This window comes from Amborella trichopoda, chromosome 1 (genome assembly GCF_054954075.1).
Source record: "Amborella trichopoda isolate Santa Cruz 75 chromosome 1, AtrichopodaSantaCruz75HAP2 v2.0, whole genome shotgun sequence".
Classification (NCBI taxonomy): Eukaryota; Viridiplantae; Streptophyta; class Magnoliopsida; order Amborellales; family Amborellaceae; genus Amborella; species Amborella trichopoda.
The window spans coordinates 40,770,503-40,791,365 of NC_142336.1; the positions used below are offsets into that span (position 1 = coordinate 40,770,503).

The 20,863-nt window shown below is 34.7% G+C and overlaps 2 protein-coding genes across 3 annotated transcripts; one reads left to right on the forward strand and one right to left on the reverse strand.

The window, feature by feature from the left end:
- Window positions 1-1,702: 1,702 nt before the first annotated feature.
- Window positions 1,703-2,516, reverse strand: LOC18426337 (enoyl-CoA delta isomerase 2, peroxisomal). The gene has a single exon (XM_006832993.4). It carries the CDS (start codon window positions 2,496-2,498, stop codon window positions 1,779-1,781), a length of 720 nt encoding a protein of 239 aa, XP_006833056.3. The 5' UTR covers window positions 2,499-2,516; the 3' UTR covers window positions 1,703-1,778.
- Window positions 2,517-6,936: 4,420 nt separating this feature from the next.
- On the forward strand, window positions 6,937-17,083 carry ASP1 (aspartate aminotransferase 1). 2 transcript variants are annotated; one of them, XM_011622167.3, is made up of 10 exons: window positions 6,937-7,190; window positions 7,336-7,421; window positions 8,715-8,921; window positions 11,033-11,138; window positions 11,304-11,408; window positions 11,506-11,678; window positions 12,452-12,611; window positions 12,944-13,039; window positions 14,967-15,061; window positions 16,789-17,083. In XM_011622167.3, the coding sequence occupies exons 1-10, from the start codon at window positions 7,017-7,019 to the stop codon at window positions 16,859-16,861; spliced, it is 1,275 nt and encodes a 424-aa protein (XP_011620469.1). In that variant the 5' UTR covers window positions 6,937-7,016; the 3' UTR covers window positions 16,862-17,083. The 2 variants fall into 2 exon arrangements, 1 of the variants encoding a protein (XP_011620469.1); XR_016054636.1 differs by lacking the exons at window positions 12,452-12,611; window positions 12,944-13,039.
- The last annotated feature ends 3,780 nt before the right edge of the window (window positions 17,084-20,863 follow it).

Sequence of the window (20,863 nt, forward strand, 5' to 3'; positions counted from 1 at the left end):
TATATATATATATATATATATATATATATATATATATATATATATATATCTTTCAAAAAAAAAAATATAGGTGAAAAAGAATACGATTTTTTTGCCTGATTTAAATCGAAAAAAACATGTTTGAAACGATTTTATGAAAATGACGTGATTTTTTGTCGACCTTATCAAAACGTCATCATTTAAAACTGTTTCCATAAAAACACTGAATTTTTTAAAAAACCACTGGTTAAATGGCGATTTGCTAACTATGAGTGAGACCCACTATATATTTGTAAACTACTTTCAAGAATAAGAACCGAATTATTGGATCCAGGTGCCAATGGATCTGATCCGAATCCAACCCCGATTTAGACCCGAATCCAACCTGGTTTTTTAAATGGTAAATTTTTATTTTTATGTATATATATATATATATATATATATATATATATATATATATATATATAGGGAAAAGATCTTGTCAACCCAAGGGTGTACTGCTACAGTAAACGCCAACGGCCCAGATTGAATCTGGGCTGATCAGACGATATCGAATGTCCGGTAGTGTTTGAATTTTAATTTTTTTTTTCTACAAATTGGATTAATCTGAAATTTGGAACATGTGTACATAAAAAATAAGTGAATCTTAGAAAAATATATAAAAAAAAAAAAATTACATGAAAAAATTTAACCAAAATACCCCAGTAAAATTTTAGGGATATTTTAATAAATTTGTTTTTTACGGATTATTTTTTTTATATTTTTATTAGGTGTGTCTTGATGAGAAGAATATACACCTAAAATTTCAAGTGATTTGGATTTATAGAAAAAAAAAATTAAAATTCAAACGCAAAAAGAGATTGTGACCATCAAATAGGCCAAGATTCAATGATTTTATTGTGAAATACAACAAAGCATATAATGATTTTATTGAGAAATACAACAAGAAAGCAATAACAATATTGCTCATGATAATTACACTAACAAATAACAAGAACAAAAACATGAGGTATGAAGAGTGCTATTAAGAAGAAGAAGAAAAAAAAACCTCGGTACAGTATTGCAGTCAACAAAACCTAAAAATCGAAATATGTGAAACAACGAACCATCCAAATTGTTGCAGGCCGCTGAAATAATAAAAATACACAAAATAAAACTAGCCAAACTTAAGAGAATGTAAACTAAGGCTTACCTGTCTCAATATGTGGAAGTAAACACAAATATACAAAACTTAATCCCCAATTGCCAGCTACCCTAGTCCTTAGCTATAATTGAATTACTCTATGTAATGGTGCTTCCGATTTAGACAAAAATAAGATTTCATTGGTTTCCTCTTCCTCTAACTCTAGAAATCATTAGGAATTACAGTTTTGTGGAGAGTTTTATTTTCTTCGAATATGTTAATAACAATTTATTGGGAATAAGGTTTTTTTGGCGAAAAACATTCATATTCATACATCAGGATGTTAAGATGATCAATTAGAAGGTTTTTCAACATCAAAACAGCTTTTTCGGATGGATTTTTGAGGTGCATCTTTAATTCCACATTTTTAAGTTATAACCCTATATAAAGGTTTTCCTTTGTTCAATCAATAATCTAATTTAATCACACCATTAGTAAGTTTATCTCGAAACTAAAACTTCAAATCAATTTAGAGAAATAAACTTTCAAGAAAATTTTAAAATGAAGGTAAGGGAAGGAAGAAGGTTTTTTTATAAAGTATTTTTGAAAAAAAAAAAATGTATATGCAATCGAAACATCTTACAATCACCATTATTCTGTGGAATCAATGATTCATTTACAGCCTTGATCCAATCGGCCCCTTTCCTTCCATGGAGCTGCTAGCCGCCTCTACAATTTCCGGAAACGCCGCTCGACGTATGCCGGCATAAACCCTACCGTCCCACCCTTTCGCCGACAGCTCCTCCATGAACCTCACCGCGGAGGCCATCGTCTCCCCGGAATCCGACAACCCTCGAGCAATTATCCCCTTCTCCTCAGCTTCCCTGCCTGTAATCTTCCTTGCCTCCAAAACCACCTCCCTCAAAACCCCCGGCTTCGGGATCTTCGCCCTCAAAACCGACATGAAGAAATTGGGTAATACGAGTCCGATGTCGAGCTCGCTCATGTAAAGGAATCCTCGATCTTTTCTCATGAATATGTAATCGTGGGATAAGGCAAAAAGGAAACCTGCAGCCGCAGCGTGCCCGCACACTGCAGCTATCGTCGGCATTGGGAGGTTCATGAGGGCGAGAGTTATTTGTTTCAGCTTTTCGCCGACGGTGTGGAAGCGCGAAGGGATGTTCTCGGGGCCTGCCGCCTCCACCCATTTCAGATCGAAGCCATTAGAGAAGAATTTGCCGTGGCTGGTGGTGATGAGCGCAGCACCGCCTTGGGAGGTGGAGACTTGATGGAGGCAGGAGAGAATCGCGTCTAGGAGCGGAGGGTTGAGGCGGTGCTCGCCTTCTCCTGTAAGGGTCAGGATGAAAATGAGGCCGCGCCGCTCCAGGCTGCACATCTTTTTTTTCTTGGTGTCAGAGAGGATTTTCTCCTTCTGGTTCATTTAAAAGGCAAAGTGTACATAGTACACGCGGGTTGTGCATGTAGTTTGGTCGTGCACAATTCCGTATCGACGCGGCCTTTGGTTTAATATCCTGTTGCGGAATTTTTTTCGAAGGGAAAATCTAAACAATCAAATTTGAGCCTACCTCAAAAAGTTCATTAGAAGAGGCTGTTTTGGTGGCGAAATATTTTCAAATCGATCATCTTGACATCAAAATGTATGGACATGAGAAAAAAATAGATTTCAAGTTTTGAAAATAATGTACTCGTAACGTATTTTTATACCGTAAATTTTTTAGATTTTCAAGTTTTTATAGATCTATCGATATACACTACTTTTGAAGCTTTGAATTTTATAAATAAATATAAAAATATATTTTAAAGCTTTGAACTTTATAAATAAATATAAAAATATATTTTAAAACTATCACAAAAATTTTCATTAATAAAACTACATTTCCCGATACTATTTGAAGATGGGCTCTAATTTTATTGTTTAGAGCCTAGGCCCTATACAAACCGCACCCTTTGTCGAATGCTACATATCTTTGAATGGTACATATCATTTGTGGACTTTGTCCATGTTCCTGTTTTGATTAAATGTATGTGGACGATATGGTTGTCTTTTAGAGATTAGGGGTTTGACCTTGGAAAAAGCTTGAGGGCCAAATAAATCAATAAGACAGTTCGAGTTTGATTTGCTTGAAAGCCTATTACTTTGCAATGGTATACAATGAGCCTATTTATTTTTTTATTGTATATTATAAAATTATTTATGTTTTATACTTTGGAATTATATATAATGAAATTATTTATTTTTTATACAACATTTAAGAAATTTTATTTCGAACTTTGTGTCCAAATAATGACACACTTTCAACCACCCGATCTCAAATCTAACAATCCATAATACGTGTAGCCTTCTTATATCAAAAGTAAATGGTCTCATTATATATATATATATATTTTTTTTTTTTTTTTTTTTTTTTTTTTTTGAAAGAATAAAATTATAATTGCTTACAACCATTCGATGTGACATCTGATAGCATGGATGTGTCATAAAGTTTGAAAAACATTATTTTGAAGTTTGAACTTGATGGAATATATACATCCCTCTAATTTTACATCCAATAGTTAAGATTAATTGTAACCACCTTATACCAAAGATAAATAGTCTCATTGGATATTATTTCTATTACTTTGAGTATGGGAAACTTCTACAATGACTTTAAACTATTTTTCAAGTCATTTAGATTTGTAGAAAAAAAATGAAAAATGAAACACTATCTAACAATCATGAATGTGCGATAAAATTTGGACGGTGATAAGGACATGTGAATTCACTGTTCATTTTTTGCCTATAGGTGTTTTGTAGTATCTTCATATATATATATATATATATATATATATATATATATATATATAAGGATGCAACTTTATAATGTAGAACTACGGATGCACCTCAAAAATCCATCGAAGAAGGTAGTTTTAATGTTGAAAATTGATCATTTCGACATCAAGATGTATGACCATTGAAAAATAAAAAGATTTTAAGTCTCAAAAATAATCCATTTTACAATATATTATCTACACCGTCCATTTTCAAGATTTTCATATGTTTATAGATCTACTTGATTTTAACCATTTTTGAAATTTAAAATTTTATAATTAGATATAAAAATAGATTTTGACATAATATTAAGAACATTTTACATCAAAATTATATAACATGATAAAATTTGAAGGTGCACCTTACGTGTGTGTATATGAAAAGGCTAAAAAACACCGACAGCTATAATGAATAGTAATATAGATGGAATCCAAGCCGTTAGATCTTCATCGAGTGGTTCAAAATATATATCACTATTTTAATTTTAAATTTTTTCTATGAATCTGATTAAGATGAAATTTTGGATATATATACCTAACACTATTGCACACCGTATAAAAATATAAAAAAATTATTTTCAATAATTTAAATTGACAAAATTACCCCCATCATTTTTTAGGAATATTTCAATCATTTGATATTTTGAAAAATATATAAATCGTCATTTTTTAGGGGTATTTTAATCATTTTATATTTCAAAAAATATTTTTTATATATTTTTTAATTGTGCTTCTTGTTTTTTAGTACACACGTTTAAAATTTCATTATGAACCAATTTCTATAAAAAAAATATTAAAATTCGTATAGTGATATGTATTTTGAACCACATGTTGAAGATCTGACGACTAGGATTCCACTTATATTACTACTCATTATTGCTGCCAAGTGTTTTGAAGGTTTACTTATATATATATATATATATATATTATATTAAGATGTTCATTATAAAGCATCTTATAATTGTACTCAACAAAATTTAGATATTTATAGACCCTTGTTTCATAATATAATATTTTTTTTCTAATAATGTTTTTAATCATTAGGAGGGGTGTGACATCATCTACTTGTGGTATGACATCATCCGCAAGGAGCATTAAATTCCACTAGTGTGCTCCATATTGGTGATGTCACACTCCATATGGATAATATCACATCCATTCTGGTGACAAAATATACATTTACTAAAAAATGTTCCATGTACAAAAACACTTACTAAAAAAAAATGTGTCCAAAATTTGTTGAGTACAATTATAAAATGTAAGTCAACTAATATAACCCATATATGTAGTGAATAAACAATTAAATTAATGTGCACATAAAAAATTTCACTGGAAGAGGTTGTTTCAATACCCAAAAATCTTCAAATTAGTCATCTTGTCCTCAAGATGCATTGACAGGAGAAAAATGGATTTCAAGCTTTTAAAATAGCACAGCTTATAATGCATTTTCGTACCATCAATTTTCAAGATTTTCAAGAATTCATAGATTTGCTCGATCGACACTATTTATTAAGCCTTAAATTTTATAATTAGAGATGAAATAAATTTTCAGGCCATCACATAGATTTCTAATATTGAAACATCTTTGGACATTATTTGAAGGTGTGCCTTACTTTGATTGTTTATGGCCTTGGCTTTACATATATAACATTCAAAATTTCATCTTAATCAAATTTATAAAAAAAATAAAATTTAAATAACGATATGTATTTTGAACACCATTCAATGAAGATCTAACAATTGGGATTTCACCTAAATATATATAACCTTTGATACAAAGTGATCACATTAATCTTGGCCATTGGGTGTAAAATTGGGGGGATGCAAATATTCCGTTGACCAAGCTCAAACTTCAAAAGAAATTTTATCAACCTTTGTGATACATCTAAGCTATCAAATTTCATATAAGATGGTTGTGAGTAATTGTGACCACATTGTATATATATATATATATATATATATATATATATATATATATACCCTTAAGCAAATTAAATGCTATGGATACTTTTTATATTTCAAATATTGGGATGTAATCTCTACAATTCATATAAGTATATGAGTAAAGATCATATAGGACCCTCCCCCACTTATGTACGTAGGACCCTAAAGGATTACCATTAAAGTCGGCACGGATCTCTAAAAAAGTTATCACATAAGTGTGAGATTTGATTTTTCTATAGATCCGTGCCAAATTTAATAGTGATCATTTGGGGTCCTATACACATGGGTGGGAGAGGGTCCTATAGGATCATTTATCTAATTATATAAGTAAAATAAATTTTCAAGATAAACTTTCTATATACTAAAAAAACAAGAAAAATTGTTTCATGCGGGTTGGACTGCATTACTACAAATGCAGTCCAAAAAGTTAAAAGCATCTATCTTAAAAATGGATGCAAGTAGGTGTTACATCTAAAAACAATGAAAACTAATGGTTCAAATGTTTTTTATTAGAATTATTATTTTAAATTTTTTAAATTTATTTATTTTTTCATATTCATGATCTCCAGGTTAGAGATTACATATCTTTAAAACGTAAGTCTTAAAATCCATTTCATAAATAGATTTATTAAGAGGCCTGTGTTTTTACATATGCGGGTTTGGACGCATAGAAACCAGGCCCAAAAAACAATGCCTTGAATGGAAACTGTCCAATTTTTCAAGGGCTCGAGCTAAGTGTCACAGAACTAAAAATTCAAAAATTTTCTTTAAAAAATATACAGTTAGTAATTCTCATGTGGTTACCATGTGTTTAGACTAAAATAATCCTCCTTGGTGTCTAGGGAGTATATGCTCCTGATGGAGACCATAGTATATGTGCTCAATTGTAAAACATCGCCATAAGCAGCAACTCACGAATGTAGGGGTCATTACGATATTTCATAAGAGTATATTATGTCTCTCCCCTAAAATCTGTTTTTTTTGTGGCCCTAAAGAAGTTAATGTTCTGCTTGTCAACTCTGCAAATATTAATAAGGGAGGACTCTTTTACTCGTTCTTTCAACGCTTTTGTAACTGTCAAATTCGTTTCTTGTGCGGTGCTTGCTTTTTCCTCGCTTTTCTGCCGGAAAAAGCAGTAAACATGGCCGGAAAAATGGTATTTTCCTGCACGATTTGCAGGAAAAGTGCAGGGAATGACCTGAGATTCATGTCTTCGTGGTGGAACCATGTGGAGCCGGCACCTAAGGACCCCATTCTTGGTGTTACTGAAGCTTTCTTGGCTGATACTTCTCCCAACAAAGTTAATGTTGGAGTAGTAAGTGTTAGGAATAACTGTTGATGTTTTCTTCGCTATTTTAATTGAATAACACCGCTGGTTTGGTTTCATCTTTGGTTTATTTCAGTTTTTTTTTTCCTTTGCTGGATCTGATTATGGGGTTTTGTGGGAATCGAATGGTTAGGGAGCTTACCGTGATGATAAAGGGAAACCGGTGGTGCTGGAATGCGTTAGACAGGCGGAGAGGAGAATTTCAGGAAACGAAAAGATGTATGTGTTTCCCCTCACTTCAAATTACTGTGTTGTCTCTCTGGCTGTGTTTTTCTTTTCGTTTGTTTTCCCCATTTATTTTGGATTTTCTGGTGAAACATTGAGTCCGTGAATTTCATGTACGTGTTTATGCATAGCTTCTCTAAGGAGTCACTGAATCTCTCTCTCACTGGTTTCAACTTTGTTCTGCTTATTTATTTTCCTTTTCATGGTAATTAGTAATAACTAAGTGGGTAAGATTCATGTAGGTGTCTGTATATGTTTTATCTGATGATTACTCTCTGTGTTCGTGTGGGTGCGCATGTATTTGATTCTTTGATGTGCTTGTGAAAAGTTACCCTATGTAACCTATTATTTGGTAATCCTTGCTAGTATGATTAAATGGTTTTATTGTGAGAATTTACATATCTCTGTATTCATTTAATTCATTTTCTTAGTTTGCTTGATTTATACCAATAATTTTGTTATAACTTTGGAAAAATGTGGTTATCATTAGAACCTGTGTTTAACAGATCACTAAACTCGAATGCAGGTCCTCGACTTGCATGTCACCCAAATCAATCCATTAGTAGCCTGCTACTATGGGAACTTCGTAACTTATTATTCTACTTTTCAAATGAGAGTTATTTGGCATTTGCTTTGTCAAAAATGACTGGAAAGCCTGAAATGAGAGTTTCTTCAATTGTTTCTGGTTTTTAATTTTTATTTGCAGTGCTCTTATCCAAGTTTCCATATGAATCAAATACAACGTGGGATTTTGTGTTTTTTTTAATGCAAATAACCATCTTAATTTCTGAATGATTGGTAATATTCTTTTTTTTTTAAAAAAAATGAATGGCAAGATTCTGACTAAAAAATGACGACATGGATTTGAATTTGGTCAATTTAATTTGACAATCTCGTATTTGGATTTTGAACAAGCATGCTTTGTTTATCAATTTGAGAGATTTTGATTCAAGGGCTTAGGTGTGATATCTGCAAAGATCCCAGTATTTGGTTTCTCTTGATATAAATTTGGCATCTCACAGTGTTCAAGGTTTGAATCCCAAAAGTAATCTATCAAAAAAGAGAAAAGCTATTTTGTTATCAAGTTCTCATGTGACTATAGTTACTAGATGATATGTGGTCTAAGTTATTGTTGATTAATTAATAACTGACGCATAATCAAGTAAAGGCAACAAAGGATCCTCTTTTGTTTTTCGTACACAAGAATCATGCGCAATTTGTTATAGTGCCTTCTTTGGAATGCATTTTAAGCCAGTTAAAATTTATGTATTGAACCTTTGGTAACAGGGAATATCTTCCAATGGGGGGAAGTGTGAAGATGGTTGAGGAGACATTGAAGCTAGCGTATGGTGAGAATTCTGATCTCATCAAAGACAAAAGGATTGCTGGAGTGCAGGCTCTTTCAGGGACTGGTGCTTGCCGCCTCTTTGCAGATTTTCAGAAACGTTTCAGGCCAGAGTCACAGATCTATATACCCACTCCCACTTGGGCCAAGTGAGTGGTATATATGCTTTTTAACTGTACTAGCTAAAATGATTTATGTTGCGTATTAATGGTAAAATACGAATAATTTGATAGTGTCTTGAAAGTAATTGCTTAGTATAGGTCATTTGGATGGAAAAAAGCATATAGAAAAAGATAAGTTTAGGAACATGGATTGGTTTGGTGCTTAAATCCTGTAGGTTCTATTGAGTATACAACTCTAGAATTGGTTGGACTTTGGAGTCGTTCTAATGGATGGAAATGTGTAACAATTCTTTGTTTTGGGTTTTGGGCATGAGACATGCATCATCTAGGAAGATCACCATGGTATTGACAGGACAGAGAGCTTCATGTCTCTACCAAAAAAACTATCTAGGCAGATCATCTTCTTCTCTTGTGCATTCATGCATATGTGTTGCTAGTTGTGCTCATGATTCTACCATGTGATTCAGCACCCTTGGAATATAAACCTTCTGTCCAAGTACTACATAGATACATGATGGAATTGTGCTTATTCCTAATAATAAGATAGAAGTTTCAATTCCTATTGATTCATAATTCTAGTGCAGAAACTTTGAGAGAATAAGGAAATAGAAGAAGAAGAATAATCTGATAGAGGCACTATATAAATAATGACTATTAGAACAAATAACATCGCTACACTAGAGGAAGGATAGGTACTTGCAAATATAAGAATATGACAATATCACACTTCTCCAACACTCTACCACCATCACTGTCTCACTCTCACTTTCTGCTCATTATTTCTCTTTGGACTCTTTCTACCAACTCTCTTTCTTTCATTTAACTTTCTGCTCTTCACCTATTTCCTGTCTTTTTTTTCTTTTAACTTTTTGATACATGATTTTGGGTTGTACAGTCTGCAAGCATCCAATCTGTGGATGCTACCCACACATCTCATTGTTTTTGTAAGAATATTTTATACATAGAATGCATGTAGCTGAGATGAGGATGTTGAGATGGTTAAGTGGTAAGACAAGGAAGGGGCAGAATTCGAAATGAATACATTCGAGGGAACTTAAGGGAACTCCAATAGGGGATAAAATGAGGGAAAGTGGCCGTAGGCGGTCCGGTCATATACATCGTCAACTTAGAACAACACTAGTTAGGAGGGGTGATTTAGTACAAATGGAAGGCTCTAAAAGGGCAAGGGGAAGGGCCCAAAGGACACGGATGAAAGTAGTGAGAAAAGATATCATGACTTATAGTCTGACTAAGGGCATAGCCCTTGATAGAGGGGAATGGAGGAACAAGATTCGTGTAGCCGACCCCAAGTAGTTGGGATAGGCTTAGACAACGACTACGACGACGATGATGATGATGATGATGATGATGATGATGATGATGATGATGATGATGATGACTACGACGACGACGACAATAATGATGATGATGATGATGATGATTTTATGCATAATATAGTGTCACCAATCCTCGAAAAAATGTCACAATAGTTAAAAGGCTAGAAATGAGTCAAAACTAGAATCTCCATTTTGCAGAATTTGTCATGTACTACACTAAGGGCTTTCATGTTACCTTTTATTGACTGCCTCTGTTCATGGGGATGAATTTCTTGTTTGTCTCTTTGTATGTTGACAATAATTTGTAATCAAATGAAAAACAATTTCATGTATTAATCCTCACATATCTTACAGTGGGTGACGTGGCTGCGAGTTTTGTATGTTGGTAGTTCCGATGGTTGGTTTGGATGTGAGCTTCATTGCTTTGCATATAGTGTAGGTAATATGTATTTAATTTAAGTTGAAGGGGAGCTTGCTTATCTGTGCATCTTAAGCAAGATAATCTTTCGCAAGGTTTTTCCACTTGCTCCTGGAATGCATTTCAATAGTTGCAGATGTTTTTTCTTTCCTCAAAGGTCAATATTTGCATATGTTTTTTCTTTTCTGAAAGGTCAATATTTACAGATGTTTGTCTTAAATTACCATTATCAGAGTTTTTATGCTTTTTGTTATATAAGTTTCCATATACTTGGTGTTACTTTCTAGATCATGTAGGGTGTCTGGAATTTATATAAGATCATATCAATGGAAGTCTTCCATGAAATTTTGCTTTGAACACTGATACTTATAAATTGTCTATAGCCACCTCAACATTTGGAGAGATGCCCAAGTTCCTCAGAGGACTTTCCATTACTACCATCCTGAATCCAGGGGATTAGATTTTGCTGCATTAATGGATGATGTGAAGGTATTTAAAGTTTAGATGGAATGCTTTGTCATTTATTTATTTATTTTCTCACGCTGTTATTTATTATTATCTGTTTTATTACCTACTACTATAAGGATATCTGTGGGTTGCTACATCACTTACCCTTTTTCGCCCTTTTTCTTGTTATTTTTCTACTTTTCTTAGAATGCACCAAATGGTTCTTTCTTTTTGCTGCACGCATGTGCTCATAATCCAACTGGAGTGGATCCATCTGAGGAGCAATGGAAGGAAATCTCTTACCAATTTAAGGTAGATCTTGCGTAAAACATGCCTTCACCATTTTAGCAACTGTTAAAATTCGATATTGACCCATTATGGATTTCATGCATTTATTGAATGTTGGTAGGCGAAAAACCACTTTGCCTTCTTTGATATGGCATATCAAGGTTTTGCAAGTGGTGATCCAGAGAGAGATGCTCGAGCAATTCGCATTTTCCTAGAAGACGGCCATATGATTGGCTGTGCCCAATCCTATGCAAAAAACATGGGGCTTTATGGACAGAGAGTTGGATGTCTCAGGTACGTCATTCCCATTGTGTGCTCTTGACATGTAAGTGACTGAGTGTTTGATGTGGTTAGGAAGAAATGCTTTTACTGCTGAAATTCCCGTCATATCAAGCTTTCCTATTTCTATAATGCAAACTGCAATTCATGTTGCTTTATGATTGCTCAATGCAAAGCTTAAAATCTATGAGAATTTTATGGATTCATTTGATTTATTATAGACTTTCACTTTGCTTGTAAATAGAAGAATGCCACTTTCGATTGCAAATTAGCTGAAAAGAATTGAAAGATGAAGAGGTTCATGGATATTTGTTTATGTATTTATGCATATGTGGGTATGCCTGTATGCATTTGCGTGTGGGTGCCACTGGATTGACATTTTCGTTCGTGCATAGCTGCACTGGTACATGAATGCACACATTTGTATTTAAGAGTCAGTAGTCCTCTCATCCTACATTGATGGAGATTCGTGTTATTTATATCTATGTTCAGTACTTGACTCAAAAGTTCACACTTGGGTTTTGAAGAATATGTTTGCAGTTCCAGCTTCTCAACTATCTGATGTTAAAACTGGATGGTTGATGTTTGTCATTCCTCAAACAAAACCTTAGTAAATATCAATTTTTGATTTAGGGATATCACTCTTTCTCACCTTCTGAAGTAAACCTCAAAGAAGTGGCCTCTATCATCGACATTCTTTTGGTTGCTTCTTTCTCACCTTTTGGATGTAGCCACTTTCTTCAATATTCATGTTGGTTGGTCAAAGCTTTGATGTTTTCTTGTTGTAGTATTGTCTGTGAAGATGAAAAACAAGCAGTGGCTGTGAAGAGTCAGTTGCAACAGATCGCTAGGCCCATGTATAGCAACCCACCTGTTCATGGTGCCCTTCTTGTTTCTACCATTCTCAGTGATCCAGACCTGAAGAAACTCTGGTTGAAAGAAGTGAAGGCAAGTGATTTTGTGATTTCTATCCTGATTGTGTGATTCCTTTGTTTCTGAAACTTTGTTTTGGAGGCATGCAAGTGGATATCCCATCACTGTTATGAAAGTGGATGTCCCATCATGTTCTGTGTTTTAAATCTTGTGATGGATGGATGATTCTCTCTCTCTCTCTCAATCAAACACACACACACATGAACAATTGCTTATGTATTTGTGCCAAGAGCTGGTGGGATGGAGTTCTTCATCGAGACCGTTCAGTTTATGGCTACAATCCCCATCTTGCTAAACTGAATGACAAGAGAGAAACTCTAATAACTGGTCCCATTTTTGCATTTCAGGTTATGGCTGACAGGATCATTGGCATGCGAACTGCACTAAGGGAAAGTCTTGAAAAGTTGGGTTCTCCTCTATCTTGGGAACATATAACCAATCAGGTTTGTAATCTCCTTTTGGATGCGGGAGCTTACATATAGGTTTTACAATTGAACAAATACATTTCAAAATGTACGCCGTCTCACTTGCCTAGATGGACTTAACTTGCACAGGCCAATCCACATGGTCACTCACACAGACACATTGAGTGCACTCTTTGACTCAGTTGCATGCAAACTTTAGAAGATCCATATGTACATGCTTACATACTTAGATGCATAGATATGCATGATGCCCAGGCACATGCAGTTTGTTCGTACCCCCTCTAAATAGCCAGCACAAAATACTGTTCCTCAGCTATTCGGTAACCATACACACATCCACAAATGTTAACTCTTCCTAATGAAGATACATCAGGAGCACAAGTGTAGCACAGGCCTTCATGTCAGATAGGAGTAGAAAACACCACCGCACATGTGCAAATCCAAAGAACACCCATACAGGCACATGCATATACTGAAACAGCTCTACAGCAGTTATTACCTGTGTTGCATGGAAAATAGACATCTTGAATGCGAGAAGAATACACAAAATTATTTACATAAAAGAGATCCAACATAAGGGCTATTTGCACATTGGTATTGGTTAACTGAGTTTTGGTTAAATTTTATAATGAACAGAATAAGGTATCACGGAAGAAGTTAGGGACATGTTCATTAGAAAGAGAAAGTAGTTAGGATGTTTTTCAGATATCTGAAAGATGAACTGTCTCCATGAGAGACATGCAATGGCTAGAGGATACCATGGGAATTTATATGAGCCAACAAATTTTGAGGTAGTGATTTTTTGCGTACTTTATCCCACCTTAGACTATCACTGCAGATATACATTTTTTTCTATCAGTAAATTGCAATTTCTTCTGGGATTTGTAGTTTCCATCTTCGAGTCAAACTACCTAGTTTTATGTGGTTTGACACCTTGAAATTTATTCCACATGCAAATCAAGAGAAGCCAATCTTTGGAAAGCAAATAGTTAAGTTGCTCAACACTTAGCTGAGTGAATTTTGAAAGTCAGAGGAGACTGAGCAGCTTTCCCTTTCAATCTCAAAATTGAAAACATACTGTATGAGATGTTCTTACAGGATATCCAAGGATTATTCACTGTGATGGTTCTGAACGTGAGGCATATCTATAAATGCCTAGGCAAGTACCAATGTATTTGTATATGGTAGGGCATCTACTACTACTCTCATAGTTTGACTACTTCAGGTATGCAGTCCAATAAGAGAAGTGGTGATAGATTCTTTGCAGTTTGCCAAAATTGGTGATATTAAAGCATTTCTGAATATCATCTCATACTCTTACCATTGGCCTTGTATTATTAGTATCTCGTGATACTTTTTTCTTCAAGTTAGTGCCATGTAATATGCTGTTGACATATCCTGTCATGCATGAACGGAAGTGCATTATAGATAAAAATAGAAAGGAATCTGAAATGTATCAACTTTTCAGAAAAAGAATAAAAAGGAATATGAAATTTTGGAATAGAAACTTGGTTAAGGTGGATTTCTAGTTGCCTTCCTGTCGCCAAAAATCTCATATTTCCTGCTAGAAAGTTTCATTCTTAGAAAGCTCCGGGGACATACTGCAAGGTGTGGAACTTTCGTGGGTGGAAAGGCAACTTAAGTACGTAGTTCCTCAACTCAAGAAGTCGTAATTGATAATTTCAATGTTATGCACATTCCTATTGTTATAAATGTTTCTGAGTGCTTGAACTGGCATACTTGACGTGCACATGGCACATTCTTGACTGTGCATTATCACATGCATGCAGAATCACACAAGTAATGAAATGCTTATGACCGTGATAGCTCCTCATGTGAACATTCAATCATGCACTGTAAACCAACCTCATGATGGTCTGAATGCCCATTATTGACCATCGGACTATCACATGTTTTCTCATTCATTCTTATGGTATTTGGACAGATTGGAATGTTTTGCTACAGTGGGATGAGTCCTGAGCAAGTTGACCGCTTGACACAGGAGTTCCATATTTATATGACTCGCAACGGTCGCATCAGGTATGATATTTCCCTCACTGTCATTTGATTCTAGGAGAGGTTGACCAAAATGCCTCTTACCATGGACCATTAAGCCCATGTAGAACACACTATAAAAACAGAGTTCCTTTTTACCAAAATGAAATTGGACCGTGGTATGCACTCACTGTTTGAAATTGGAACCTTGTCTACCTGGCAATATCCTTAAATAAATTTCAATTTATCTTTTAGTTTTCCTCAAACAAATCTTCACTATCTTCTGCTGAAATTATGGGTTTTAGAATCAACCCGTGACAGAAAAAATTTGAAGTAATGGCAACTTGGTCGTATTTTAGGAAGGAAAAAGTTTATATAAGGTTGCAACCTTAAAATGTAGAATTACAGATGCGCCTCAAAAATCCATCGGAAAAGGTCGTTTTAATGCTGGAAAGCCCTCTAATTGATCATCTCGACAACGAGATATATGAATATGAAAAAAAAAAGAAGGATTTTGTCCCAGAAATAGTGCATCTTGCAACACATTATCTAGACTATCCATTTTCAAGTTTTTCATATGTTTATAGATCTATTTGATTTTAACCATTTTTGAAGTTTAAAATTCTCTAATTAGATATAATAATAGATTGTGAGATAATCCTAAGAATTTTTTACATCAAAATTACATGTTATGATAAAATTTGGAGGTGCACCTTAATTGGATTGTTTACGGTTGCAACAAACCTTATAGAAACCACACCCAGTTAGGAAATGGGAACTTTTTAGAGCTATGTTATAATCTTTGTATTATCCTGACACTATTAACTACTAGTTTGCTGAAACCCCTTGTTATTTCCAATCCAATAACTGCTGAAAAATATGTAGTAATGGTGCATTGGTCCTATTTGAAACGTATCCACATTTCAAGTTCGTGTTTTCTAATCACTCAAAAAAAAAAAAAAAAAAACAGGAAATAGATTTAGGGTCGTGTGGGACCGAATTTTATGTTTGGGCATTGAAAACACAAAGTTAGAGGGATTTCTTTGATGCCAACATTCTCAAATCATATTTATCAAGCAATTGAAGCTCAAAGGATGTTCCAAATCGATTCCTTCTCCAGGCTCGACTCTAGGGCATCCATTTGATGGACAAACAAATGGATCTGAGGTTTTAAGAGCTCAAGCTCATTTTTATAGTGGAAATTGATTAGTGCAGTGAATCATATACATTTCTGAAGGGTTCATTTTACAATGTTTCATGTATGTTTCCTGCCGGACCAAAATTCAATTTGGTTCTGGAGGACCACCATACACGTGCCCAAGAAAAGGGCCTTCCCAGAAATTTGGTTGTCATGGTCATTATCCCAAGGGAAAGTTGTTTACATAGAGCTGAGGCTCTAAACAATTAAATTAGATCCTACCTCAAAAATTTCACTAAAAGAGGTTGTTTTGACGTCCAAATATACTCAAATTGATCATCTTGACATCAAGATGCATGGACATTAGAAAAAAATTGATTTCAGGTTTTCATAGATATACTTGATCTACACTATTTTTGAAGCTTTAAATCTTATAATGACGTATGAAAATAGTTTGTAAGGCTATCATAAAGATTTTCAGCGTTGAAATACATTTTTCGACACCATTTGAAGGTGGGCTGTAACTTGATTGTTTAGAGCCTCGGCTCTATACAAACCTCACCCTTATCCTAAATGCTGATAATATATACAGTTAAGAGGGAAGAAGCTTACATCCTTTCACTTTTCATTGCAGTATGGCAGGTGTGACTACGGGCAATGTCGGCTACCTAGCAAATGCAATTCATGAGGTCACAAAATCTACTTAAAAGGAGTTTCTTATTTTTACAACATCTTTGAACTATTTCCTTAAAAAAGGATGAAAGCAAGAGTTAAAAAAAGCCATTTGAGGCTTTCCCCATGATTCATATGGGGAGTCTACCAAATAAAGAGGTTTTAAGTTATACACCCTTTTTGCCTGTGTTTTTCAGGTCTCCTTTGTGGGAGGTCAGAAATTGTATCTTGCAATAAAAGTAACCTCTTTGTTTTCATTTTTGTAAGGGTTCCTTGGAAGGTGAAATGCATGGAATGATATGAGGCTGTGATTTTTTAATCTTAGTATCTGACCCCATTGCACTTATCCTCTCTGTCTCAGCCTGTGTTTAAACTGGAATTTGGTAGGACTCGTGTGGGGTCATTGATTGATTGTTACAAACTGGAAGAAGATAAGTTCTTTATAAGTTCATCTTGCTTTAGGTTTTCCCCAATGTTCCGATCCTGGATTCCAAAGCCAAACAAACCCGGCAAGTTGAGACCTAAGACACGATTTAATTAGCAATAGCCAAGTTACAAAAAAGAAAAAACTAATAAATTCTTGACAGCTATAATGAATAGTAAAATAAGTGGAATTTTAACAGTTAGATCTTTATCGAGTGGTTCAAAGTATATATCACTATTTAAATTTTAATAATTTTTTCTAGAAATCGGATAGTGATGTAATTTTGTACATGTGTACCACAAAATAGGGTGTATAAGGAAAAAATATAAAATAAATATTTTTTAAAAGAAAAATATCCCCTTTAAGTCTTATTTTTAACTTTTGTATCTCTTGATATCCAAAAAATGAAAATATTACTTATAATCAAAAACAGCTTATTTTTTTTCATCTTACAATCTCCTGGATTTTTTTATTATAAATTTTTTATCCTAAAAAGAATTAAAATGACTGTCTTATTTTTGTTCTTTTTCTTTTTTTCGTTAAACTAGAACCACCTTCCCTGTCTCTCACATCACAGTCTCTCTCTCTTACAACCCCAAGGAAGCAAAGCAAGATTTTTTTCACAAGCCCGGAGACTTGAGCAAAACGGTATCATTCTCATTCTTCGGCTTGAGTGGCTTCCTCGACTTCTTTTGCTGGACTGGTTCAGTTTCTGCAACAACCGTCGCCATAGCAAGAGAGAGAGAGAGACTGTTCATTTGCAGAATCGGAGAAGAACCTTGTCCATCTCTCAATTACATACGAGACTTTATGCATATAAAATTGTCCCTCTACCGAAGGTTCCTCTACTGAAGGTGAGACAGGAGCCACCATGTTCTCTCTCTTCTCCCACTTTCTCTCTCTACAATTCTTGTTTCCTCTAGTTCTCAGCAGTCATGACTCTCTCTCTCTACCATTCTCTCTCCCTCTGCAACAATCCCAAACCCCTGTCTCTAAACGGCCCCCAAAGTCTCACTCTCTCTCTAGAAATACTCACCCCAAAACCCACATCAAGCAGGTCCCTATCACTAGCGCTCCATCTATGCCTCCACCTCGTTGGCAAGAGCCAAACTTCTCAAACGCCCCAAATTTGGCAAAAATGCAACTACGTTTGGGGTTCCTGTGTCTCCTCTAAGCTATGGTAGCTACATTGTCACTCTCGATTTCGGAACACCTCCGCAACCTCTTTCTTTCATCATGGACACAGGTAGTGAACTTGTTTGGTTTCCATGTACCTCAAAATATATATGTGAAATGTTTCCAAATCCAATGACCCCTACTTTCTTTCTTAAACAATCCACCGGGTTGTATAAATCCAATGACCCCTACATTCTTCCCTAAATAATCCACCGGGTTGTCTAAATCCAAAGTGTAAATTGATAAGTGAATCTTCAGGCTAAATTTCTCTCTGTAAATCCCCTGTGAGCTCACGTTACATCATACGATATGGGTCTGGTTCAACCTCTGGTCTTCTCTTTGAGACTCTGAATTTAGCAAGATCCTCTCAATTTAGAAAGCGGGGGAGTTCTAGATAGAGAGAAAACGAAAGCACCTTCTGGAGCCAGAGTGGGAGTTTTAGATAGAGAAAACCAGAGCTTTAAAGAGAGAACCAGAGTTTCTTCAATTCTCTCTTTCCGCCTTGTGGGTGGGAGATTCATTAGACCACAGAATATTTCCTCGTTGAAAGGAAACAATAATTTCCTCAAAAGCTCAGAAAATATGTCAGAGCTGAAATGGTGTTCTGCTGCGTCTCTGCAAGTGATCAGAGAATTGATCCAAGATTTGTACAATGGGAAACGAAACCCTAACTTTCTGCAAATAAACCCTAATTGCAGACAAAAGACGCAAGATTCGTACCAAATTGAAGACCCTATTGGTTGCAGAATAGAGAGACGGAGAGCTTTGAATCTCTTAGAGTCAAGGCATGTAAAGCCCTAGAAGTCTCGAGAGAGAGCTGCCTTTGCTCGCAACAGAGAGAGAGCGACCTCCGGTTTTCGTAAGAGAGAGATGGAGTTTTGAGAGAGACGTGATAAGAGAGAGGGTGTGGTTCAGGTTAATGGAGCAGAAAAATAAAAAAAAGGGTAGAGTGTCATTTTAGTTTTTTTTAAGGTAAAAAAGTTTATAGTCGAAAGGATCCAGAGGTATTAAGATAGAAAAGATTTATTTAAAATTATTAAAATTATTTTTTTATATTGTATATGGTACGCAATAGGACCAAGTATTTCATCTCAATCAAATTTACATAAATAAAAATAAAATAAAATAATGATATATATTTTGAGATTTCACCTACATACCATTCACTATTTCGTAGCTTTACCTGTGAAAGAAAAAGTAAAAAATGTGTAGAGCTCTGGTCAGAGATGGACATATAGGCTGCTATATCAGATGCATTGGCTAATGATGCACCGTCAAATATAATACATTTTTACGATGGCAAGGCTTAGACTATTCAATTTTCGATTGAAACATCCAATATTTACCTTCGATTTCGCATGCCTATATTGCCACATTTTTTTACACCTAATGGCTAAATACCATAGTGGCCTGTTTGTACCAAAAGCAATATTAAAAACTTAGATCGGCACGGTAAATCGACCATCCCAGAAACCGGTCCAGGTTAGTGATCTCTCATTGGGATTAGTAATCAGGCCAAGAGAATCGACCAATAAAAAATAAAAAATTAAAATAATAATAAAAAATAAAACATGGGCAAATCGGCTAGTTTTGTTAAAAAACCGACCGTTTTTTAATGGAAACCAAATAGTTTCCAATATATAAAGGGAACCGGGACAACCCCACCAACAGGGTTAGATAGGGTCATACAAATGCAACTTTGTATTTTTTAAAGCTAAAAGATATTGTACTTCCATGGGAGTGTACTGTCCATTTACCCCTCCTAAAGCCCCACTCCCTTCTCACCGAATTAATTTTAAGATCCCAAATTTTGAGGATGCTCCCTCTTTATCCCTTATATTAACCTCAATAAAAATTTATCCCTTATATTAACCTCAATAAAAAAGTCTTTCCTCATTGGTCTCAATGATAGAGACCATCCAATTTTTAGGTGGTGAGATCTAAAGTTTCAAAAAACTCAAATTTCAATTTGTTTTATGGGAATACTCGTTTTGTAATTCTTAAGTGGTTCTTAAAATTTTTTTAAAAAATCCTCTCAAGTCGATCATCTAGCCGATGGACTACAAATAAACTATGCCCTTGAGGAGCATAGTATATGTGCTCTTTTCTAAAATATTGGGCAAAATTGAACAGTCTCATCATGTAAATTTTATTGAAAAAACTTGAAGAAAGAGATGGACCCACTCCTAGGATTAAGGGAAGTGTCTTTAGACTATCGATCGCAAAGATCAGTCTTTTATCAAAACTGTGAAAACTCTGTAAATTTCTGTGTACTTCTCCATGGCCATGAAAGCCTTCTTAAAGAGGGATGGAGTACGCCGCTCTCCAATGTTCGGCTTCTCCTTGAAATCTCTAAGAAAACGTGGCCGTTAAATAACGACACTTTCTCTCTCTAAGAAGCGTCCTTTTTTTAGTGATAACCATTAAATTATAAGAG